The 26,501-nt window shown below is 42.7% G+C and overlaps 1 protein-coding gene across 19 annotated transcripts in view; it reads right to left on the bottom strand.

The window, feature by feature from the left end:
* Positions 1-249: 249 nt before the first annotated feature.
* Positions 250-26,501, bottom strand: part of DYRK4 (dual specificity tyrosine phosphorylation regulated kinase 4) — an 81,989-nt gene continuing 55,737 nt past the window's right edge. For 17 of the 19 annotated variants that reach the window (XM_039506666.1, XM_039505783.1, XM_039506916.1 and 14 more), the window contains 10 exons: positions 26,062-26,225; positions 25,507-25,643; positions 22,963-23,103; positions 18,867-19,005; positions 18,034-18,115; positions 15,577-15,749; positions 14,134-14,194; positions 12,398-12,527; positions 1,161-1,330; positions 250-628 (listed from right to left, as the gene is read on the bottom strand). In XM_039506666.1, the coding sequence (XP_039362600.1) occupies positions 369-628; positions 1,161-1,330; positions 12,398-12,527; positions 14,134-14,194; positions 15,577-15,749; positions 18,034-18,115; positions 18,867-19,005; positions 22,963-23,103; positions 25,507-25,643; positions 26,062-26,225 (1,457 nt within the window). In that variant the 3' untranslated portion in view covers positions 250-368. The remainder of the gene's footprint in view (positions 629-1,160; positions 1,331-12,397; positions 12,528-14,133; positions 14,195-15,576; positions 15,750-18,033; positions 18,116-18,866; positions 19,006-22,962; positions 23,104-25,506; positions 25,644-26,061; positions 26,226-26,501) is intronic. The other 2 variants (XM_039506068.1, XM_039506216.1) reach the window with 2 other exon arrangements.

Genomic DNA, 26,501 nt, shown 5'->3' on the forward strand with positions numbered 1-26,501 from the left:
TCTCTGTGGTTCTTCTAGGCTTTTAACTCCCCAGAAGCAGGAGTCCTTAAATGCAAGTGCCCAGTATAATATCAAGAATAAGTCTCTATCTACCTCTAGAGTCTCCTTTTTATTAAAAATATTGCTGTGGGTTGTGAAGAATCTCTGGTCACAACAAGAATGTTGGTAACGTTCAGGAACGTTCAACGCACATTCTGCTTTGGTTACCTGGACTAATCTAGGTTAAAAATGTTTACAAATGTGCACAACCCATGTGTGGAGAGTTATAATTTAAAATGATGTTCTTGAATATTGTACAGTTAAATGGTTACCTACAAAACATACTAGGCAGATATAGAAACCAGACCAGTAGCTGCCTGTGCAGAATGTTACTTAATTGGTGGTAAGAACATTGAATTTTTGTGAAGAGCTGTTTCACTGCTGTGTCCTGCTTTGTCTCTTTTGATAGCTTTTTCCACTGGGTTTTCCAGATCTTCCTCTGGAATAACTTGTTTGGTTGTGTTCTGCACTTTATTTTCCATTGTGTCTGAGGAAGATGCATTGAGAGTTAGTCTTTCACTTGCAGCAGTAGGATTTTCAGTCATTTCACATTTTACTTTATCAACCATATCTTGACAGGTGTTTTCTTCTGTACGAAATAAAATAAAATAAAATAAAATAAAATGACAGTGTGAAACTGTAATGTGTCCGCAGGCCCACATTAAATTTGCAAAGCGCCAATCAATTATTTCCTCAGCATTTCAGACGAGCAGAACCACCCAACCCCCATGTATTTTTTCTGCCCTAAGAACTAAAGTGCATTGTGGATGGATTGTAGATGCTGTCTCTGATTATTTTTCTACCAATATAACTGTATGAAGGCTCTTTCTGCATGAACCTATGGGACTTTAATTGTTATATTTACCTGGTCGAGCTGCAGATAAACCACATGACCCACAGGGTAACCAGGAAAGAGGTAGTGTGGCCAATGGAGGATGCTGTGGCTGTGGGTATGGCCAATGCTTCTGTGGAGCATTCCATCATTTTACATTACTTCATCCTTTCTTTTTAACAAAGCTATTTGCTCAAACATGAAGGCCTCTAGAAATCATAACTGCCAACACATACAAGAGATGAACATTATTAAGAATAAAGAATTTCAAATATTCAGACTACTGCACCTCCTTGTCCAGGCAGTGTGTGTTTATGTACATTCTGCTTCTTCTCTAGTGTGAAGAAGGAGCTTTCACTTGCAGAGTGGGGATTTTGTTTTGATTTATGTATTCTTGGTTCCTGGATCCATGCATGCTGCATTGCTTCATCTGGAGTCATGCGAAGGGCAGGTTCCCACCTTAAAATATAAAAACGATAAATAATTATTGAACAGTTTTTTTATAATACTAAAATTGAAAAATACATTAAACTTAGGTTAGGCCAGAAAATACTTTCATTGTCTTCAGGAGTATTGAGCCACTAAGACATTTTTCAAATTCACAAAAAGTAAAAAAACCTGTTTGACTTTATCCATAATCCCATTTGCCAAAACCCTCTTTCTGCTTTCTGCAAATTTGCCTGAGTTACTAATCAAATTCTGTGCAGTATCAAACAGCCAAATTCTTATCACAGATCCTCACATGCAGATCACCATATTATCAGAGGACTCATTTTGTATATGTGCCCAAGAGCCTTAAAATCCTAAAATGACATTAGCTCCAAGAAAAGGTGTTAGAATTGAGCAGCAGTTGCAATCCACTAGCAGATAGGTATTTCCTCAATTAGTTGTACCTCATAAAACTGTCAGCTTCCATTCTTCTGACTAGTCTAATGTCAAAACTGTCCATGGTGTTCATTAGAACTTCACAGAGCCATTGTAAGAAAGATACCGGGCCTCTACACTGGAATGTTAAAGGGATGTTCCTCGTTAAGGGAAAGATTTTTCTTGTAACTAGATCACCGTTTAAAACAACATAACTGCAAATTGAGATTTACAGAAGAGCAACCCTACAAACAGAGTAGTAAATCCTGAAGCTGTTTTTGAGGGTTTCTTCAGGAAAGTAATAATAACTAGTAACAAGTATCCTGCACAGAAAGTGCTGAACATGGTCCAGAATTCCAACCTGACAGTGCACAGACAACAGTAAAACAGGCGAAAATCAGGAGTAACTCCTCTGGAGCCAAGTTACATCAATGTAAGTGAGAGCAAAATCTGGTTCATTGTTTTCAAAATTCAATCCTTTGCTGGTTCAAGTTTTTTATTTTGGCTGGGAATAAAACATTGTTAGCGTGATTATGAACATTCATTATTCTGGTAAAAAGCAGATTAGTATTTTGTGTGTAGGCTGGTAAATCTTCATAACAGTTTTGCAACAGGACACTACGAAATCCACCTCCCTAGCGTGTTTTGTTAGTCTCCACCACTTCTATTTTTCTAGGTAAAAGATCACACCACACACCAGCATGTTTGTGAGGTGCAATCCGGGGAAGTGCTCAGCACTCTCAACTCCCAAGAGTTTTGCTTCTTCCACCTCAGTTTGATTCATAACAGGCCACCTTTACTTTGTGATAACAGGGACACACTGGCACCATGCTGGAAAGTCAAGTGCTGCACTTCATTTGCAAATGAACGTACAGGGTTCTTGCTGGGTTTTTTTTCAGAAAAAAACCTGAAGATAGCCATGATATTTGCTGGTACTTATTTATCATTTGCATGGCACCCACAGTGTGCAAGACAATTACTGTCAGGCATGAAGAGAAGGTTTCTATCCTCAAAGGAGACCTTGTGGCACCTTAGAGACTAACAAATTTATTTGGGCATAAGCTTTTGTGGGCTAAAACCCAGTTTTAAATTTGTTAGTCTCTAAGGTGCCACAAGGACTCCTTGTTGTTTTTGCTGATACAGATTAACACAGCTACCCCTCTGAAACCTGTCCTCAAAGGGTTTATGACCTAGATAACCTACCAAAGTTGTATCTTCCTTGAAGATTAACAGAAATTGTTGGCTATTTGCATTCACCAGCAATGAAAAACTTGCAGCTGATCAGTGTCAGTTAAGAGAGCAACCTGGACCAGGCGAACCTAGAGGCAGGACTGGCTCTAGGCACCAGCAAAGCAAGCAGGTGCTTGGGGCGGCACATTTGCAGGGGCGGCAGGGAACCAACAGGGGGCTCTGGGAGCTGTAGTTCCTTGGTTAGCTCCCTGCCTATAGAGCCGGCCCTGGAGCAGGGAAAGAACTACATTTCCCAGCATTCCCTTGGCAGCGATCAATGGGAAAGGGAGGGGGAGGGAGTGAGGTAGCTGAGACCTCATGCTGCAGCTTGCTGTGAATGGAGAGCTCACTGCTAGAAAGGGGTGGCACTGTGAATGGGGGAACAAGTGTGCCCAAGGAGTAGAAGGCTTTGGCCCAGATCTCCCCTTCAGAAGACATCCCCAGACTGGATTAGGGATACTGGTGTGACCTCACCTTGCAGCCCCCAAAGAAGGAATTGGGTGGACTAAATGGACACTGCACCTCTCTATCTGAAGCCTAGCAAGGGAGATATGTGGATCCCACTAGAATTTAAAATGAAAAGTGAGGGAGGGGAGGCTCTACTGGAGGACCAGGGCAGCTTTAGATACAGTACCAGGCACGTAGGAGGATTTCCACTTCTGAGCCATGGAAGCAGAAATTGACTTTTCCTTTCCAGATTTAGCGAATATTCAGAAAGGGAATCTAGCACCTGCCTTCCAGATTTGAACACCTCAAAATTCAGGAGTGCTCAAGCTCAATTTGGGCAGCTGTTACTTCATTTCTCCCAAATCAAATATACTGATCCACTGTAACTTGCTGTAGAAAAAGTAGGATAAAATTGAGCAAGAAATGCTTCCCAGTGGTTATTAGGACTGGAATTCCTATTTTCAACAGCCACTGCCTTTTTTTAAAAAAAGTTTTATTTGTTTAAAAGGAAGACAGTGATATTGCATTGGCAAATTCCCCATAGAAACAAAGAATGTAACAAAAAAATAATAAAGGCACCTCAACTTTTCCTCATTTATGGAGGACAGTCTTATAATATGCATCCAGATATCCTCCAATCACACAAGCTGAAAATTGTTCCACTTTACTGCAGCTCTGTAACCATATGGGAACCAGTCCTGTCTGTGTTCTGTGCACATCCAAAATTCCTGCTGAATGACCTGCCCTGGGAGCGAGTTACCAGTGACCCGGGGCTGGGGCGGCAGGAGGGTGTGGGTGTGAAGGGGGGCAAGAGCTGGGGCAGCAGGGGTTATGTAGGTGGGAGAGCCCAGGGCTGGGGCAGGGGGGGAGCACAAGGCTGGGGTGGGGGGCAGCCAAAAATTTTTTGCTTGGGGCAGCAAAAAGCTTAGAGCCGGCCCTGCCCCTGGTCGATAGGAATCTAGTCGAATAACTGGCATGAAAAAAATGCTATTGAATAATTTTTGAAACCTTCCCATCTACAGTGGCCCAGAACAATGTTTCATTTTTTTCATAAACAGAAGTAGTAAAAAGAAAAAAATACCCCCGGGGCAAAAGGCAAAGACTTGTCAGGGATTAAAAAATTGTTAGGTGGCAGGAACAAGAGTTGTATTAAATGACTGATTTTCATAGCAAAGGGAGGTTAATAGGTGGTTGCCCCAGGAGTGGGATACAGGCCAGGCTGATTTACTATTATTATTTAACATGTTTCTTACAACAGTGCCTAAGGACCAACCAAGAATGGGACCCCATTGTGCTAAGCATACAGAATAGTAGATGGTCCCTGCTCCAAAGAGCTTACAATCTAAATAGAGAAGACAGACACAGGATGTAGAGCTTTATAAACGTTTACTAATTAATCCTTTCATCACCCCAATGAGTTAAGAAAGTCAGTATTAATATTTCCAATTTAAAGACAGGAAAACTAATGTGCAGAGAGATTTTGTGCCGGGGTCTACTTGCACCGTGGAGAAATCGCACATTTTTTTGCGGGTTGATCACAGAATAAGTAGCAAATTTTGCAGATGCATTCATATAGTATATTCCATGCCATCCTTACTTCTACATTGCTGCTAGTGGCAGTGCTGGCTTCAGAGCGGGGTATCTGGCTAGCAGCCGCCTCTTTCCGGCCGCCCAGGTCTGAAGGCAGTGCAGAAGTAAGGGTGGCAATATTGCGACCCCCCCACAATAGGCTTGCAATCCCCTTTTGGGTTGGGACCCCCAGTCTGAGAAATGCTGTGTACTTTTGTATACTCTTACCCTATAGTATAGTGTAATAGTACAAAAAAGACCAGATTTCATGGGGGAGACCAGATTTCTCAGTCCATGACAAATTTTTATGGCTACGAATTTAGCAGACCTTTAGTTATGTGTCTTGCCCAATCTGTACTGTACTTCATACTAAATACAATAGAGTGTTTAAAGAAAAAAGAACTTAGGAGCTTCTGACTCCTGGTTCGATCTGTCCCTAGGTATGTGTGTCCCTAGCCCCCACTCTGCAGTGTCCATGATAGGAATGGGTAGACGGCTAGAATAGCTGCATACCCTGCATATGGGGAGAAGAGATTGGCAAGTTTTCAACAGGACAGACTTATTATTCCCACATTCATTAACATTATTATTGCACCCCACCATATTTCTGTCCAGAGGAGTGCTGTACTAGTGGGACTACACTTTGAGACACAGATAGCTAAGACTGAAAATGTTCAGGGAAGGGCCAGAAAAATCGTGAGACGTAACAGAAGGACGTAGATATGAAAGAGTATAGAAGTCGAGTGAATTTTGAAAATGCAAAAGCCAGAGGGGATTTGACTGTGGTATTGAAGCTTCAAAGCACAGAGTAATAACTGATTGGTTCCTCTTATAATATGAGAACAAGGAGTCACTCAGTGAAATGAATTGCTATGTATTCTGAATACAGTTAAAAGCAAGCACTTTTCACAACATGTACTCAGTTTGCACCATTCTCTATCACAGAAGTTCACAGAGTCAAAGACTGAAGTTGTTTAACGAAGTGGGTTTAATGAACTGGATAATAAATAAATGAGCCGTTATTTACACTATGAAAATTGATGCTCATGCTCTGGGACAACAGCTGATTGCCAAAGGGCTCAGAAAAGAATTTTCTTCCTTCCGTACAGCCCTGTGCTATTGCCACAGTTCATTATGGGTGATTTTAAACTTCCTCTGCAACTTCAACTAGTGGCCATTGTTGCAGATAGGGTATTGGAATTGGTGGATCAACGCGTTATTCACTGTGACAAATTCTATGTTGTTTATTTTGGGTGCCCAGAATTGTGTACCAAATTTTAATAAGGGGTCTGATTTACAGGAGCTGCTCGGAAACCAGAGCTTCCAGGAAGTTCCACTGATGTCCCAAGGAAGCTGTAAAAGTACTCTGCACATCTGAAAACCAAGCTACTTATTTAAATATGGATTTTGGTTCCTAACTTTGGGCATTCAAGTGTGAGAATTTTGGTCCTCACCAGGTGAGGCAATAGTCATCATTTTGTCTTGCACTGAATCAGGCTTCTCAAGAAGTACAGATCAGTGCATGTTCAATTAGAGGGATTCCTCTAATATCTTCATTTGGGATTCATATTTTTCCCCATTAAAGATGCCTGTTCTCCTTGCTGCCAGTGCAGTTACTTTATCGCAAGCAATTCTGTGCCCATAATGATGTGCAGTGCTCACCCAAGACTTGATCCTGTAAGGTGCTGAGTGCAGCCTGTGAGATGCAGAACACCATAAATTCTCAGTGAAGTTAACATGAGTTTAAAGTACTTAGCACCTCATAGGTAGTGCTTAACACCTTGCAAAATCAGGACCTGACTCACTCCCCACAGCAAATCAGATTACCTCTGCAATGCTCCCAGGGTACTTTAGCATGAAGGTAGAGAATCTTAAATTTGCTCCAAAAAAGAACAATTACTTTCCTAACAGCTTCAAGATGTTTTGTCCACATGGATTCCACTTTTGGTATGCATGCGTCCATCACATGCAAGATTGGAGTCATTTGGCCAGCAGTATCTGCTGGGGGTGTGCCTTCACCCTAGAAGTCCTTGCACCCTCCCCACCGGAGGACATAAAGGGCAGAGAGCAGGCCCTTAGTTCCTTTGTCAGTACAGAATTCCAGAGCACTAAGGACCCTGCAGTAGCAGAGATGGAGGGCAGGATGTGGGATCCATGTATACGAAGCACCGTGAGGAACCACAGTTACCATAAAGTAAATATCCTTTCTTTGTCGGTTTTTGTCCACATGGATCCCAGTCTTGGTGTCTAACAAGTAATTGATTGTTTGCTCAGAGATGGGTGCTAGGAGTCCTACTGGAACAAGGATTATAGGTCAGCCCTACCAAAGTGGAAATCCAATCTGGAAGCCTCTACCAAAAAATAGCGTCTTGTATAAACATGGGCTGAGCTCCATGTAGCTACCCTACACATTTTGGAAATAGGGACATTCCTCAAACAGGCAGCTGAGGCTGCCTGAGTTCTAGCAGAATGATCTCAAACATGGCTAGGTGGATCTACTCTGGTTAACTCATAATATAGCCTTATGCACCTAGAGACCCACATAGATAACCTTATGAGGATACTGTCTGATTCTTAAACCTATCAGCAAAGGACACTAACAGTCTAGAAGAGGAGTGGGCAAACTTTTTGGCCCGAGGGCCACATTCAGATATGGAAATTGTATGGTGGGCCATGAATGCTCACAAAATTTGGGGTGGGAGTGGGGGTGAGGGCTCCGGCTGGGGGTGTGGGTTCTGGGGTGGGGCCAGAAATGAGGAGTTCAGGGTGCGGGAGGGGCCTCCAGGCTCAGGCAGGGGTGCGGGTGGGGGGTGAGGGCTCCAGCTGGGGGTACGGGCTCTGGGGTGCAGGAGGGTGCAGAGCCTCCTGGCTGCCCCTATGCGTAGGAGCCAGAGGGGGGACATGCCACTGCTTCCAGGAGCCGCACAAAGCAAGCCCCCGACCCCGCTCCCCGGCAGGAGCTCGAGGGCCAGATTAAAACATCTGAAGGGCTGGATGCGGCCCCAGGCCATAGTTTGCCCACTCCTGGTCTAGATGTATTTCTGAATGATTTTGTCCTGCTAAGTGTGACAAAATCAGACCTGACAGTTCTGGAGGGTGGTTGAAGGCAGGTATATCAGTCTTAGAATGGTTAAAAAGCCCTTTTTGCAGCAAACTGAAAGAGATTACCTCAGATTAATTATGGACACTTGAGTCTAATTAAAGGCAGCTTGTGGCCTTTAAAAACCTCTTCTAGTGAGCAGGAAAAGGGAAGAAGGATGAGAGGCAAGCTGCAGAAGGGCTGTGCACAGTGAGGGGAAAAGGTTTTTCTTAGGTAAAGAGCTGCTTTTTCCTATAAGGGGAAATCTTGTGGTTATTTCAGGTTGGGGAGAGGGCTTTGGTTCCCAGCATACGTGGGCCCACAGTGGTTTAGAGAGGGTAGCTGCTGATCGGTAGCCCACATAAGAAGAGGCAGTACTCCACCTAGAGTTAGGAAATGTACTTTGTGTCTGTATGCGTGTGTGTGTGCGCGTGTGTAAAGAAGCCCTCAGGCCAACCCTGTAAATATTGTAAATAAACCAACATGAAGTATTCAGCCTCTAGAGTGGAACTGATTTACCACAGGCCCCCTCAAAGCCAGAGGGAGAAACACAGCCCTGATGAGATGAAAGAGGTGCGTTGTTGCATAAGATAATGAGATAATACTTGTAGTACATCAAGTGTTTGAAGTTTTGCTTCCCTTGGGGTTAAGTGAGTCTTGGGAAGGAAAAAGACTGGCAGCTGAATGAATTGGTTTGTATGGAACTCTGAAACAACTCTGGGCAGGAATTTGGGATGAGGCCTGAGAGTAACCCTGTCCTTATGAAACATGATATAAGGGATTCACCATGAGGGCCTGCATCTCCCCTACCGTTCAAGCTGAGGTAATGACTACTAAAAAGGCAGTCTTCATTGACACGTGATATAGGGAACAGGTTGTTAAGGTCTCAAAAAGGGGTCCTATTAACCCTGTTAATACTATACTGAGGTCCCAAGAGGGAGGAGGCTACTGAACTGGGAGGAAAACATGAGTTAGGCCCTTAAAGAATCTTGCCATTGTAGGGTGAGAAAAAAGTGTGGCCCTGGATAAGAGAATAATGTGCAGATTTCACTGTTAGACAGACCCTTATGGAACTAAAAGAAAGTCCAGATGGTTCCAGGGTTACTAAGTTGTCAAGGGTGTTGTCCAGGGAGACAGCTGGTGCTGAGATGCCCAAACAGAAAATCTCTTTCAATCAGCTTTATAAGTTATTGTGGTTGAGGCTTTTCTGTTTTGGAGCAGAATGTTCTGAGCTTCTGTTGAATAGCGTCTTTTGGTGGACATCAACCAACCAGCATCCAGGCTGTCAGGTATAATGACACTGGGTCCAGGAGTAGGATTTGAGCATTGTTCTGACGGAGGTATTGTCAGCATTGTCAGACAGAGCAGGTAAGGTGACTGGGAGCTGCAATGAGATGCTCCCAAGATTCAAATACCAGAAGTGCCTGGCCCATGCTGGGGCTGTAATCATCATCCATTCTGGATATTGTCTCACTTTCCTCAGGACCCTCGGGATCATGCAGATCAGCAGGAAGGCATACATCAGTCTCAGTGCCCAGGGAATAAGAAAGGCATCTGACAGGGGTGGGAGGAGGGATGAGCAGGAGATGAGTCTCTACTATGTCCCAGTGGAGAAGATGAAAAGGAATGCACCTCCTTAAGTGAGGGGTGGATTCCCCACTTTTGGGTGTGTTAGGGTGCTCCTGCATCCTCTGTAAATGGGTAGGGGAAGTAGATGGCACAGATGTATCAACAGCTGAATGCTGTACTGTGATCTGGGTGACCAAAAGACTAGTTAGCACTGCTGATGCTGTACAAGCCAACAAGAGGGATTCTGATACCTGGCCCACAGACAGGGCACTCAGTGACAAATAGGCCATAGGAGCCAAAAGGGACAGGACCAAAGGGCTGGGTGCCAATGTGCTGGGTACAGAGATTGCCGAGGAGCCACTGACGGAGGAAGGATTTAGCCTGTACTGCAGGCACTCTTTTCATAGCTGGTACTAAGGTGGCAGAGATATCCGCTGTAGGCTGCTATCCTGCTGTAGAGCTAGAGACAAGACTAATACATGTCAACTTGGGTCTCAGTTCTGAGGGTCCCAGAGAGGGAGACTTATGCTTCTTCCTACCCCTTTGTGAAGAAGTCAGCATGTGGACTGAAGCTGACTACTGAGGTCTCTTATCGGGGGTAGCCATGTTAGTCTCTATCTGTTGGGATCTGTAAGGGTTAAGTAGAGACCTGGGAGCTGCTGGTGTGATGGTATGGTATTAGGGAGTAAAGTCACAGGCAGGCACCATTTTTTTGCTTGATAAATAAGTGTCGTCCTTTGCCCTCCCCTTCAGCTTGTTGGGGATAGATAAGCTCGCAGCTCCATAAGGAATGTGGGGATCTAAAAGATACTGCTTTTCACAAAAAGTATTATTTCTCCCTCCCTTCCATTCCCAGCTACATAAATAAGCCCTTGCTCATGGCCCCTTCCTTCCTCCCCTAAGAATTGCTAACCAGGAGATTTGTGGCAACAGATTGTTGCAAAGAAATGTATTTTCAAGGTAAAAATGCCAATGTGATATGCATAATGCTGTGCACAATAGATAGAGGTGGGTTTACTAACAGAATGGGTGTTTTTATTACTTAATAAGGGTTTTGGGGGTGTTGTAATGGATGTAGGCATGTACATACTAACTTAAACAAAAACTGTGCTGTAACTAATTCAGTGCTTACTGGACAACTGGGTCCAGGGGAACAAGTATCACAATAAAGAATCCTGTACTCATATCCACCTCTGGGTTAACCTGCTCCTTCTTCTAACAGTATCCACAAAAACAACAAGGAGACCAGTGGCACCTTAAAGACTAACAGATTTATTTGGGCATAAGCTTTCATCAGTAAAAAACCACTTCTTCAGGTGCAAACACTGAAGAAGTGCGGTTTTTTACCCATGAAAGTTTATGCCCAAATAAATCTGTTAGTCTTTAAAGTGCCACTGGTCTCCTTGTTGTTTTTGAGGTCTCTTAGACATTTCTGCCCTGGAGCTTGAGATGAATCACAGTTCATTGGGGGCACTAGCTGAGAGGGACCGAGCCTTAGTTACAACTTTCTCTGTATCTGACAGGGCTTTCACGGAGACCTCCAGATGAAATAGCTTTAGGCGTGCACGGTGCATCCCTAGCCTTCTCAGTCCACTTGGAAAAAGAGCAGCAGGTGGAGCACTGGTCAAAGACATGCCTTTGCATTTGCCTAACGAAAAAAAAAAAAGCACTTAATAACCACAGGAGGGGCATGTCTTAAACTCCGGAGATTGAGCTTCCATCATAACAGTTGAAGTTCTGGTAGTGGGGGGAGAGGAGCATAGACTCAGTCTCAGAGCCCACTATCTATGAAAAATTCCTAAAAAGTTTCTTGAAAAGCCAAGGGGCAAAGTAAAAGTTAACTAACTACCTAACACTATCTAACTAACCACTAACACTAATGGCAACAGAGTCACAGAGAAGCAGGAGGACACTGCAGGGGTTCCAACTCACTCTCATTGATGGTAAGAAGGAACTGAAGAATGGTTGGGTTGGGACTATTCCATCCTTTATGCCTTTACGGGGTGGGAGAGAGGCAAGGACATCTACTGTGCAGGCTTGTCCCCAACAGACACTGCTGGCCAAAAGAATAAAGTTTTGCAGACATAAAGCTCATGCCCAACAAGAGTGGGATCTATGTGGACAAATACTCAAAGAAGAACCAAGTATTTTACATGACACATTCTCTGCTGGCCTCTTCCAGGGCACACCATAGATGTGGTAGTCCAGAACCACAAATCAATGCCCAAAGTCACTCCCATTGAAGTGAATGGAAAGACTCCCATCTGCTGCAATGGGACTTGAATTGTTACAGTAGTTGTTGAATACAAAACTGAGTGTTGATCTAGGGAGGTGTACAGTGTGATTCCACTCTGACACCACCCATGTTACCTATATTTAACTTCACCTTAAATCAGATTGAGGTGGTTAATTACTGGGGCTTTTATAAATGAGGAAGGATGCTTTTGGGTTTGTACTGGATTCAGAAGAAGGAGATCTGGGTTTTATTTCTGGCTCTGCCACAGACTTCCTGTGTGACCTTGGGGAAATCACTTAAATCTCTGTGTGTGTCTGTTTTCTCTTCTGTAAGCTGTGAATAATACTTCCTTGTTGTGAGACTAAAGTTCATTAATGTTTGTGAGGCACTCAAATGCTACAAGGACGGGCCTATAAAATAAACATTGGTGAAAAAACAGAGATACAAAAATCTTTAAAGCCCTAAGAGAAATAAAGCAGGGACTTAAAGTCAAACAAGTCTGCAGAAAATAAAGAAGTAAAAAGTAACTTACATTAGGCAGCCTCTCAGAAAATCCAGGAAAGCAGCATCATGGGTTTTTAATACCGTACTTAGATCCTTGGAGTCTGGGTGTCTTTTTTTCCCCCTGCTGTTTGTTATAGTTCTAGGAAAACCTCTGGAATCTTTTAAAAACAAAATATGCTTTTATGTCATGTAAATATTTTGCACAATAACGGTTTAGCCATAGTCATGATGTTGCCCTTCAGTAGTGTGAACTTTATAGAGTCCTACAAGGAGATTTAAATCCATAAGGAAAATGATTTACATTTACATAACGACTTTCATCCAAAATGACCCCAAAGTTCTTCACAAACTTACACACAAGAAATACCTTTACCTACCACTGACCTGCATCTGCCTCAGGTGAAACATGACAACTGTTTAACAACACAGAAATGCACTACACAGCTTTTTAGGACAGGAAGTGAAGAATTCCATGTCCCATTGAAGCTTGTTGAATCGCAGGTAGGTTGAACATAATTACCCGGTTGGTATTTAGCTAGAACACAATGAGCCCTACTCAGGGCCAGGCCTGTGAGGTGGCAGTGAGAATTCTCTCTTTCTCAGGTGCTTGGCTGGTTGGTTCTTGCTCATATGCTCAGGGTCTGAGCACAATAGGTGGGGATGGGAAGGAATTTTCTTGCAGGTCAGATTGGCAGGGACCCTGGGGGTTTTCTGCTTCCTCTGCAGCATGCAGGTACAGGTCACTTGCCAAGATTATCTTGGTATATCTCCCTTAATAATTTCCTTCTCATTGCAGGGACCTTGGTCCCTCCTAGTCTCTGCCTATGGCACATAACAGTCTATTCTCCTGAGAGGTAATTCTTTGGTCTTATTTTGGTTGTTTGGTTTAGCGTGCAGGTGCTGGGTGGCACTGGTGACCTGTGATACACAGGAGGCCACACTAGATGATCTGGTGGTCTCTTCTGGCCTTAAACTCTGACTCCTTATTTAGGGTAAAATCTTTATTGAAATCAGTGGGAGAAAGGTGTGAATAAGAAGTCCTAAACAGGGTCTTATGAGAGGAAGTTTTCCCATATTACATCCATCCCATCAGTACATGGCTTCATAGGCGCCGACTTCCTTGCTTTCCCCTGGGTGCTCAACCCCTCCTCCCCCCAGCACCAAACCCCACTCCCACTCCACCCCTTCCATGAGGCCCTGCCCTGCCCCGCCCCCATCCCAACCTTTCCCCAAAGTCCCCGCCCCAACTCCATTCCAACCCTTTCCCCGAATCCCCACCCGGCCCTGCCTCTTCCCTGCCTCCTCCCCTGAGTGCGCCACATTCCCGTTACGCCCCCACACGTCCCAGAGCTTGCTGTTTTCTCATTGCTAAAACCACAAAAGGAGGCAACACCACTTAGGAAACAAATCTATATTAAATGCACTTTACTAGAACTGATTATACTTTTGTCCTGAAAAATATGCAGAGTAAACTGATAACACAGCGCAGCATTCAATCGGTATAATTTCAGATAGAGGGATTATGCACACAGCAGGGCAAGCCATGCATAGGCGCCGACTCAGTGGATGCTCCGGTGCTGGAGCACCCATGGGGAAAAATTAGTGGGTGCTCTGCACCCACCGGCAGCAAAGCTCCCCTCACCCCCGCCCCTCCCCTGAGCATGCCACGTCCCCACTCCTCTGCCTATCTCCCAGTGTTTCCCAACCACCTGACAAACAGCTGTGGAAGTGATACAATAAAGAAAGATAATTACGGGCACTTACCAAAGAATGTTCGTCTTCTTGATGCAGTCTGAATAAAATCAGCTGGTGGAAGACCCAATATCTTCAAGACAGAAAATTAATATGAGGAGTTATTCACTATTTCTTCAACATCTCTAGCAGCCTTGGCTAAAGATGGATGTGCTGTTCCTCCTCCTATTTACATGAGGCAATTTACAGTAAAATGTCTCAGACGGGTAGCCGTGATACTCTGTATCCACAAAAACAATGAGGAGTCTGGTGGCACCTTAAAGACTAACAGATTTATTTGGGCATGAGCTTTTGTGGGTAAAAAACCCACTTCTTCAGATGCATGGAGTGAAATGTCTACAACTCTCTCTAACCCACCCTCATTTTTAATGTGCCTCTGACAGTAATACAGAATCTCTAAGGTCCATATACAGAACCAAGGGATCCATTATAATTGGTTGAAAATGGACTTCACACACTCTATTTTAAGCTGTCTTCTCACAGGAGATAAATTTTGGTGGTTGTCGTCTTCCATAAACAATGCTGCCAGGCTAGCTTACTCTGTTATTAATGGAGGTCTTACTTAAACAGATTTGTTTTCACAGTTGGGCTCATTCTGATCTGACTAATAGCATCTACAACACCTATGGCCCTCTGTTGAGACAGCTCTTTCCCCAGCCTGGAAGTTTCCCCCGGGGACTCTGAAGAACAGCACTCCTGTGGATCGACGTAGATGCTGTGGAAGACTGCAGAGAGGGACAGTACTGCAGCTTTGCCCCTGCTAATTCAGGGCTTGCCCTGGGTTGGAAATCAGACAGGGAGCTAGCATACGATGCTGGGCAGCAAAGTGATATGCTCTCATTAGTCAGACTTGCCTAGAAGACTGATTGCAACACGCTGTACCTGACCTAACTTTTGCCTCATGTTCACAGTTGGACCCAGGTTCATTACATGGCAGTGCAAACAAAAACAACAAACGTATTAGAAGGAGAAAAATTAAAATATTCTATTTTGCTTTGCTTCTCCCTTAGACTCAAACATACTTCTTTGGTCAGAACCGTACAATTCTGATCAGAATACAATGTGCTCCCCATAAAGACAGAAACAGCGCAGTGACTGAACAAACCAACAACCTTCACCACAGGGAGCTGGTTTGCCACACAAAGAGGAGGCAGCAGCTTCACATTCTGCCTCTTCCTTCTCACTGGGCCCCCTGGCTGTGATAAGCTTCCCTCTCACAGGCCTCCCAGCTCCAAAAAATGTTTGAGTCTCTTCATGTGTCATTCTGTTGCTGGGAGTGCAGTTTAGCAAACTGCAGCTAAGCTGTCATTCGAAAACTCATGTCAATGAACCCCTGGGGAAGGAACTGCTCAAACAATTCATCAAATTACAAAATGCTTTGTTTCCAAGACATGCGTGTAAGGGATGGAGGAAACAGCACCTTGATGTCATGACTAAAAAAATCCCAGAAGCTACCTCCATGATGCAGGCAAGTTGCTCTACTTCATTCTCTCCTGGAAAAAGGGGATAGCCTGTGTAAAGTTCAGCCATGATGCATCCCAGGCTCCACATATCAATAGGAGTAGCATACGGGTGACCAAGAATCACTTCGGGGGAGCGATAAAATCGGCTCTGAACATACGTATACACTGCATTAGGAAAGAAAATCGGACACTAAGGAACATAGTGTTGTCAGGGCAGCAATTCACATTAGAGAACCACAGACATTAGAAAAGACAAATACATATTATTTCCCTGATAAGCCAGAGAGGGATTGTTCCCTAGTACATGTTTCTAATACTTCATCCAGTTCCATATTGAATTGCATGTGATGGGTCTTTCCCTACATCTTTTGGGAACTATTTCACAGAGCAATAGATCTTGCTCTTAGGAAATGTTTCCTGATATTATTCAGCCAAATATCCTTAGTTCATTCCCTTACATGCAATTATACCCCTTGAACCAGCCCGAACAATTCTTCCCCCTCTATAGGCCCCAGTCCTGCCATAGGATTTTCCAGCACAAAGCACTCCACACCTTCAGAGACCTATTTGGCGAAATTCTGGCCTCACTGAAGTCAATGGCAAAACTCGCATTGACTTCAATAGGGTCAGAATTTCATCCAGTGTCTTAATTGGGACTCTACACGTGTGCAGGGACCTGTGCCAGCAGGTCACATTCCAGGATTGGGACCATAGTGAGTAAACTAACCCCTTTTAATTGGTATTCAACCAAACCAAATATAATGCTGGTACATTACCTCTGTCACTTCTCCCTCCTACATCCATTCCACTAGCCTGTTGGACCCTTTTATTTATTCGCTTGCTCTTTTAACTCCCTCCAGTTCAACACCTTTCTGGGAGCAAGGTGCTCAGCAACATAAGCAGTATTCTAGGTGCAGTTTCTCCAGAAGTGCATGGGAAGGGACGACACATGGCATGTTTCTTTGTATGCTTGGCCAATATCACACTGTTGGGGTTTTGTTGTTGTTGTGCCATATCATACTACGAACTAATATCTAACTTTGTCTTCTACTACCTGCCCTTAGGTATCTTTCAGTTACTGCTTCCCAGGCGTCTAAAAGAGCCTCTTATTTAAGCTAACAGGAGACGAATCATGCTCCACATTTCTTCCACTGAATTTCTATGTTTCAAATTATTCTTCTCCAGCTACATTCCAGGGTGAATCTCTTATTATCTTGTACCCAAACATCAGAAAGCCTAAAATGATTAATCTCTCTTTCAAAAGCAGATTGTATAAATCTAATTGATTAAAACTCAACATAAGAACATAGAACAGCCCTACTGGGTCAGACCAAAGGTCCATCTAGCCCAATATCCTGTCTTCCAACAGTGGCCAGTGCCAGGTGCCCCAGAGGGAATGAACAGAACAGATAATCATCAAGTGATCCATCGGCTGTCGCTCATTCCCAGCTTCTGGCAAACAGAGGCTAGGGACACCATTCCTTCCCCTCCTGGCTAATAGCCAGGAGGGAAAGGAATGGTGAATTTATCTAGTTCTTTTTTGAACCCTCCATGAATTTATCTAGTTCTTTTTTGAACCCTGTTATGGTCTTGGCCTTCACAACATCCTCTGGCAAGGAGTTCCACAGGTTGACTGTGCATTGTGTGAAATCTAGAGAAATTCCAAAATCTAGAGCAGGGTGCTTGGCTGAATTCGTATATATTGTCTGAGTGGAGAAACATGTTTAATGGGAGAAAGAGAAGAACATAGAACATGATTTGTTTTTTCCATCTTAGTGAAAATGTTGTATAGATTTAACAAGTGCTACAGCCTTCCTCACATTTATATCACTCTTGAATGACATGTTTATTCTTAGTGTTGTGAGTTCTTCGTCATCAATTCAGCTATAAGACACATTTTATTTTTAATTTCTTGTTTGTTGGTTTTGTTTGGTTTATTCGCTGTACATTGTTTAAACCTTATCAAGAAAAAATATTTTAAAAATCTCTTTAAAATGGCTGTATAATCTCCAGTGCCCTGAGATGTTTTCATTCCATCGCAACTCAGGGAAAGGATACTTTTTGGTTAAAAAATGCATGAACTGTAACTTAACTTACTAATAAAAAAGGATCTCAGGGCCTTATCCTGTCAACCCCCACTGAAGAGAGTAAGTTTTATTGAAGTCAGTGGGGCTATTCACTTGGATCCATTTCAACTCCCTACACCTGCTAAGAACAATTTCTATATCATCATCAATCATCATTATCAAAGGTGGTAGATCAGTCTCAGCAGTGTGGGGGAAAGTGCTGGTAGGTGACACAAGGAGAACCTCATTGGCTTACTAGTTCATAGATGCAAACGATGGGCATGTGTCATTGTATTATCTCAATGAAATAAACATTTTTTCCAGTTTTTAAAAATTAAGAAATCTAATTAAGAAAATTACATCAACTTGACTTTTCTGCAAACCTCTTTGGTGTTCATAGCAGCTTGATCCAAAGTCAATAACTTTAACTGAATTTTGACCTTTGTGATATAGCAATATGTTCTCCTAAAGAGGAAAAATAAAAAGGAGGAAAGACAATAACACCCCAGTAGGTTAGTAAACTCTTTGGTAAAAGTAACATATAATATGATGAGGTTATGCTTAACTCTGTAATAGTTATATAAATCACTTTATCTTGCCTGTTCATACACTTTACTAATACAGGAGGGCAATCATGCCCAATTATTTGAAATAAAGCAAAACTCCAAATGAAAGTTATGAGAGAGACAGAGTAAGAGGAGGAAATAGGGACCCCCTTGGGGCCAGGGCCCCTATGCTTCTAGGGTCTGCAGCTCTGGGGCAGCACCACCATTTCAGGGCTTCCAGCTTCTCTGCCATGAAGCTGGGAGTCCCAAAGTCCCAGAAACCCCTTCTCTAACTGGGGCTTGGCTCCTGGATCCACAACAGGAGCCTGAAAGCCCGGAGAACCCTGGCTCAAGCCAAGGCTCTCAGGGCTTTCACGATCCCTGCTGCAGAGCCGGGATCCTGGGCCAGCTGCCCTGAGTACAAACCTACCCAGACTCTGTGAGTATGTACTCGTCACTGCTACACTACAATTTTTAGCAAGCTAGCATGAGTATGTCTACTTGAACTGGGAATAACACCCCCCAGCTACAAGTATCCTTAGAGGAATCATAGGTTCTACCTATCACTGTTGAATTTTAAAGATCCTTTCAGAAGTTCTGTATCCATGAAAGATAAGATGCACCTTACAAGAACTGTACAAAGTGGCTTATAATGAGATGACAGTACTCACAGGTTTCAAGTCACAGTGGATAATTTTTTCCCGGTAGAGCATTTGTAAACATCTCAGCACACACTGAGTGAATCGTCGAATCAAAGACAAACTAAAACCTTGGAACTTGTTCTTTTTGATCAGCTGATACAAATTTATTCTGTGGGATGAGAGACAGGGCACTTTGGGTTTATGGTGTGAATAGTTTAAAGCACATTAGAAAGCCTCTTGTTTTTTTTCCTGTATGAGAGAAAGGAATCACCCATAATAAAACATGTATGTTTTCCTTCTTGGGAATGTTATATTGCATATAATAAGCATAAATATCTCATTGATCCTCCGGATCTAATGGGTAAGTAATGCCAGTGGGACACATTAATTTATTGAACCAGTTGTCACAAATCCATTGCTTTTCACCATGCAGAATAGAGTTCTCATTGGGGGAATAAGAGATAGAAAGGTTTGGTCCAGTTCCCATTCTTTTTAATTGACCTTTGACTTGGCACCTTCCATAAATTCCTTTGTATCTCAGTGTCTGTGGTCAGACGCTCAAGGGAAATCATCCTTCATAAAATACCTGTATAGATTCTATTGCTCTTATACTGTCCTCATCACTGTAGTATGAGCACCTTTCAATGGTGTATTAAGTGACATGACTAACTTCTGCCACGTGTGGTTTGATGGGAAGGGCAAAAACATAAGACAGAAAACGAGGCTTCCCTTACTAGCTGTTTCCTTCAACTTTCCTCAGCAAGGCAAGGTCACCACCAGGCAATGCCATGACCAGAATGAAGGTGGGAAGTGCAATGGTACTGCTGCAGTGGGGCTGATAATAAGAATTAGGATGATGCTGTTCACTAGAGCACTGAAAAGCTCAGCAATGTCAATGTACATCGGGTCATGCGGGTAAACCTTTCTCCCATTTCACTTTGCACAGGTTTGTACTTGTGTGAGTTTCACTTTGAGTTATGGGTTCATAAAACTCAAAGCAGCCCTTACCCCAAAATGCCATGGTTTGCTTTTGGGACAAAACACCAAATTCTCCATTGCCTCCTGAAATCACAAACTGCTCCAGTGTTGCTGGAAGCTCAAATCAGGTTTACTCAAAAAATTGCCCATGAACTTGGGCCAGCTTTCAGATTTGCAGTGAAATTTGTTTTACCTGGTTGTAGTTTTGCACTGTCTTCATTTCTAGATATCTACAATGATGGCCCCCATTATCATAGTATCTGAGCACCTCACAATCTCAAATTTATCCCCACAACACCGCCAAGGGAAGTGCTATTATCTCCATTTTACAAATGGGAATTCAGGTACTGAGAGGCAAAGTGACTTGCCCAAGGTCACAGAGGAAGTCTGTAGCAGAACAGAAAATTAAACCCAGATGTCCTAAGTCCCACACTAGTGCACTAACCACTGGATTACCCCTCTTTTCTATAGATGTGCCTTTCAGTCGAGGACCCCTGACTACCAATGATAAAGCAACACTCTTCTGAGGCAGGTAACTATGATTATAATTACTATTTCACAGTTTGGGAAACTGAGGCATAGGAGTAGGCGAAGGGCCTGGCAGTGAACTAAAATGGCAACCTTGCTAGTAGGTGTCAAAGGTTTACCAACAGCATGTGAATTTTGTAGAATGTCGAGACACAATTTTCAGAACAACTGATAGATCTTAGGTTTAGATTCTTCCCTGTATGCCGGAGACACATTGATGTGGCATGTGTGGATGGGGCTGTGTTGCCATTGGAATCCCAGAAATAATTCTGGCTGAGTTAGGCAGATTTCTCCTCAGGGGTTGTGGGCCACAGTAGTAGCTCCATCACTCTTGGAGACGGTGGAGCATGGTTCCGGCTATGCATCTGACCAGCTGTGCCAGGGACACAGCTATTGCCCTGCCCTCACCCAGCTTGCTTTCAGACAGCTGGGACCTATACAGGCACTAGCAGGGAGATGAGGCTATGTTCCCCAGTGGAATTCTGACCAGTTACTGAGGATAGGTGCAAGACTGTGTATGTAGGGGGAAGAAATTTTCACCTCCCTCTCTTGCACGTCCACGCAAGGCATGGGCAGGGTCTGGCCATTAGAAAACAAACTAGCTAGTACATGATGTTTTCATTCTGTAGGAAACAACATCAAGTTATTCTTTTACTAATAATTTAAATTACCATTGGACCAATAAGGCAAAAATATGCTTTCATGTTATGGACAGAGGTTCCAGGTCTCTTTTAAGGGGGGTGAATGTGCTGGACAGCCAGAAGCCATTTTCCTCTCAGTTTCCCACAGTGACTTTCTGAGATCCCAGGCTTCTGCCTTTACTGGACCCAAGAGGCCTTTGATTACATCATGTTAATCAGCACACGTGTCAGAGTTCACATTTTCACATGTTTCAGTATGAGCTGGATGTGACATTGAGTTTAGGTCAGAGTCAGGGATCAAATCTTCTAATAATTTGCTGGATCTTCAGGATGCTGAGCACACTAGAATGAATGGGAAGAAAAGCCTGCTACATCTATACACAATTGGGGGAGATATTTTTTTAGAAAGCAGAAAACTAAGCAATTGCTTGAACTCCCATTTGACATTTGATTACAAGAAATGTGAAAAATAAAAATGTCCATGATTTCTCCAAACTTCCTCCTATAAAGTACATTCACAAAACAATAACAATTGTTGTATTTTTAACTTCTGATGTACAGTATCTTTATAAACAGCTGAAATAATGGAATAATCATTTTAAAACACACCTCGCATTCCTGATATTGGTTATCATGTTTGTCAGACAATAGATGCAATTATAAAGGTCAAGTTCACTTGCTGGTTCCTGTATTTTTCTGTCATCTCCACCTGGTTACTACTGAGGGAACCATGGGGTTTTTTCAGCTCAGTATCCTATGGGAGTCTGTCACGGCTTGTTTTCCTTTGCTAACAATTGCAATGCTGTGCACTATTTATATAACATTAGACTAAATATTAGGACAAACATAAACTATATGTTCTTGGGGGTGGTGAAGGGGAGGAATAGCAATAGCTCAGTAGCTTGAGCATTGGCCTACTCAACCCAGGGTTGTGAGTTCAATCTTTAAGGGGGCTACTTAGGGATCTGGGGCAAAATCAGTACTTGGTCCTGCCGAGTAAAGGCAGGGGGCTGGACTTGATGACTTTTCAGAGCCCCTTCCAGTTTTATGAGATAGGTATATCTCTATATATTATCAGGAGTTTCCAAGGGAAACAAAAGAGGGCAGATCAGCATAACAAACTCTAAAGTTCACCAACCCCTACATTCACTTTAATTTTTTTCCATTTCATTCCATCAGCTAAAGAAATGTAACATGCACAGAACAAAAATTATGCACAAGATTGTTCCTGGTTCTAATAATGGTGCACATGGTGTGTGTGCATGTGTGTGGTGGGGGAACTCTAATAAGGAGTCTTTTCCAATCTGCCCGTGAGCACCAAGATCTAAGGTCAATCCCAGGCTCTGTGCTGAGAGATTTCTTCTTCTTTGCACCACTCAGGGATGCAAATTACCCCCCAAAAGGGTGAGGAGGGGCCTCAGCACATCTTATTGGATGGTGCATCAGGTATGCTCCCTCTGTGCTTTGGGGAGCTAGGGGAAGGATTGTGCCTCCTGGGACAAGGAAGTATCCCTCTCAGGGCTGTGGCTAAATACCACAATCTGGCCCTATAAGTAAACAGATCAGCTGTGTCCTTTCTACATTCTCAGGCCATTTTTCTCTACTTTGTTCCCCATCCTTTTTCGAGGGCTCTTGATATTGGGTGGGGAGAGGAAATGATGTGCAAATTAACACAGATGTCTGTAAACTAAACACTACATGGTGTGAACCAGAAAAAACCCAACCGACCAACTAAAAAATGGGGCTGCCAATTTTGGTTGGATGTACTCTTGGAGATTTCATCACATGACATAATCTTTAATTAAAGATTAATCTTTAATTCCTGGAGACTCCAGGACAATCCTGGAGGGTTGGCAACCCTACTCAAAAACACTAAAAAGAAAGAAAATAACAGCCAAGTTATCTTCATAATATGTATGGGTCTGCGATCCTATATAATTTGGCCATGATATATGTAGAAGAATATATATATGCCTTACCCTAGCAGTTCAAAAGAAATGCAGAAGTGATTGCGAAAGTAAAAGCATTCCTTCATATGGACAACATTGTGAGAATTGTCTTTGTCCTTCTTCCGAAGAGCATCGAGAATCTTCACTTCTACCAAAGCCTGATTGTGAAATCTACATGCACAGGACAAAGTCACATGATATGGCGAGGACCTGATTAATTTAATCTAATTGTAAATGGAATACTACAACCAACATGATCTTGCTACAGATACAAAGCAAATGGCTGTCATTAAGGAATCAGTAGTGACTGGTAATTACCACACAGTGGAATCTGAACTACAAGAGTTATTTCCTAGTCTAAGTAGAGAGAAATACTGTGTGGTAATTATTGGCAAATGCTGACTTCATAATGCTATTTTGAACCTGGCTGGCAAAATAATTGAATGAAAAAATGTTTCAAACAATACATGTTTGAGCATCTAGGGTTTAATCCTGGCCCCAATGAAGTCAATGAGAGTCTTTTTGAGCATTGGCCTGCTAAACCCAGGGTTGTGAGTTCAATCCTTGAGGGTGCCGTTTAGGGAACTGGGATAAAAATCTTTCTGGAGATTGGTCCTGCTTTGAGCAGGGGGTTGGACTAGATGATCTCCTGAGGTCCCTTCCAACCCTGATATTCTATGATTCTTTCCATTTACTTCAACAGAGCCAAGATTTCACCCCAAGAATAGCAAGGTCTTCAGTTTTCTATAGTATCTGTACAAGAGGCTCACTGAAGCAAGAAAAAAGCATGCAATGAAAGGGCCTAATTAATCTCCTGCTTAAGATAATAGCACAACTCCCACTGACTCCAATGCTGCTGGATCAGGCCCAAAGAATTTTAGTAGTAAAATTTCTCTAGGCCTGATCCAACAGCACTGCTTAGTAGAACAAGCCTGGTCATTAGTTAGAGGGGAAGAAAAATTGTAGGACTATACTGTAAAATTTCCTATGCCAGAGCCAGCTATTGGTCCTCCTAAAGCTGTATGCCGTCTCCAGCAATGGGTCATTGCTGGATGCTTCATAGAAAGGTGATGTCCCCCACCCTATTTTCTAACTATGCAACATTATATCATGTTGGAAGAGGGGGGAATTTCTCAGCTTCTGAAGATGCTCTGCTTTGCCCTCACATAGGCATGGATATTCCCTGTACATTTTATACATTTCTGTATCAACAGCTAAACCCTCTAAAATCACGCTATGCTGTTTGCCTGGATAATTTCCTGTGGCTCTTATTTCACCAAACTGACTCTATGCTGGGAAAATAAAGTGCTCCCTTTTTGTCAGTTTTAAACTTGCTACCTTTTGATTGTGCTCTCTTGTTCTTATGCTACGAGGAGGAATGAATAAAAGCACCATCCCGGTTTTCCGCATATCGTTCCTTTTATTACATTTTCCTCTTCTTATTCTTCTCCTTTCCAAACTAAATAGTTCTAAGATTTTTAATCTCTTTTACAAATAAGCCTGCCATTCCTATGCCTTTTACTGTCTTTTCTGCACTTCTGGATTTTTCCAGAGTAAAAGGGCTAATCTACACTACAAAGGCTTTGCCAATACAGCTATACCAGTATAGCTATCCTGGCAGAGCCCCCAAGTGGAACTCAACTTATACCGGCAAAAGGAGTTCTTTTGTTAGTATAGTTAAACCCCCTACCCACACGACATAAACTATACTGGCCAAAGGACTCTTTTGCTGGTAGAGCTAAATCTACACTGGTGGCGGGGAGGGTTTGCTAGCATAGCTAAATCAGTCAGAGATGTGTTTTTTTAACACCACTAATTGACATAGCTATGCCAACAAAACTTTGTAGTGTAGTCCTGGTTTAAGGGTTTGTGTACCGGGGGAAAAAAGCCTAGAATAGTTAGTATGGAACAGCTATTCTGCACTAGTTCCTTGTGTGGACATTCTTATTCCACATTAAAGTGCCTTTGTGTGGTTTAGGTTAATCCACTTTGAAGTGGATTAAGATAAACTGCAAAAAGGCATTCTTAGTGCAGAATAAGAACGCCCACATGGGGAGGTGGTACGGAATAGCTATTGTGCTTTAAATTCACATCCTAACCCTTTCACACTAACTTCCCCATGTAAACAAGCCCTAAGCATTGGATAACACATTAACAAAGCTATTTGGGAAGCCCAATATTGGAATAAAATGCAGTTTTGCAAGTCAGGATAGAAGTGAATTGGCAGAGTTATGAAGTGGGGGGAATATAACTGGAATTGTGGGGGATGCAGTCGGTCAGAAACGAGGTGCATTGGCCGAGCTACATGCAGGGAGCTTGCACCACTCCCGCCCACATCATGCCTGACTCTGCCAAGATGTAGCATCCTTCCAATTTTATTGCCAACAAACACATGCAAATTTTTTTAAAGCATTTATAAAAATGGAATAAGCAAGCATCCTTTTTCTTACAGCATACACAGATCATTACTTGTAAATTATCCCTAATAAAGCAGGGGATGATTATTCTCATGAATAGAAAAGTAACAGCCTATCAAACACTTCTTTAACCTCTTGAAATCGTGCCATGCTATACCTTTTCTTGTTCCTTATTATTTTCACTGCCACTAGTTCATTGGTTTTATGATCCAAACATTTTGCTACTTGTCCAAATGACCCTTTCCCAATGACCTCTAGCACTTCGTAGCGGTATGCGATATGGTCATGTAGGACCTGCAATAGACAAGGAAACAAAATGCAAGGTTCTGGTGCCGGCACAAATTCAAGATTTATATTCTAGAGTGGTGTATATGTCTGTGAATTCACTGCTCATGAAAGGTGCTGGACTGGCAAAACCTGAAGTCTTTTGCCCACAGGACAAGTTGAGAGAGGCCACAGAAGTGCACTTGCAGAAGTGGCACAAGCCCTCAACTAATGCACCTTGTGTCAAGGGAAGGTGGGTCTCCATTCAGAGCTTCTCTTTTGAAATTCAAACAGGTTGTGAATAGTGATGGGTTTGCAATGTGGACATTTAACTGCTATCAAGTCATCTTAGACCTTCATTTATCTCATATAGACCAGCTAGCAGTGGACAAATAGTCACTGCAAATATTGTTGGCCAGAATACCAGTACCATGATTTTCCTTCTTACCTTTATATAAGTGCCGTGTTCATCGTCATAACAATTATTATTCTGTGTTTCAGGTAACCCTTCAATCTTTTTAGCTTCCAGCCCAAGAAACCACAGCTCTGCATAGTTGAGAATTTCTTCTTGCTCATAAACTGTTAACTGGTTTCTAAAATATTTCAAGGCTTCTACATTGAAAAAAAAATCAGTGAAAATGTGGAATACCTTGATCACGCAATACAATTGTGATTCTTACACTAAAAGTTTTCTTTAAATGTAAAGTGATTAATTGTTATTTTTATTCTTCCCTATCAACTGTGTTTTTTCCTTGACTCTGCCTTGCTGTGTGACCCTTTGCAAATCATTTATTCTCTTGGAACCAGACTTCTAAAGACGTTTAGGTTCCTGGTAGAATTGTCAAAAACACCTACGTGCCTAACTCCCATTGATCTCAATGGGATTCA

Source organism: Mauremys reevesii, linkage group 1 (genome assembly GCF_016161935.1).
Source record: "Mauremys reevesii isolate NIE-2019 linkage group 1, ASM1616193v1, whole genome shotgun sequence".
NCBI classification, from domain to species: domain Eukaryota; kingdom Metazoa; phylum Chordata; order Testudines; family Geoemydidae; genus Mauremys; species Mauremys reevesii.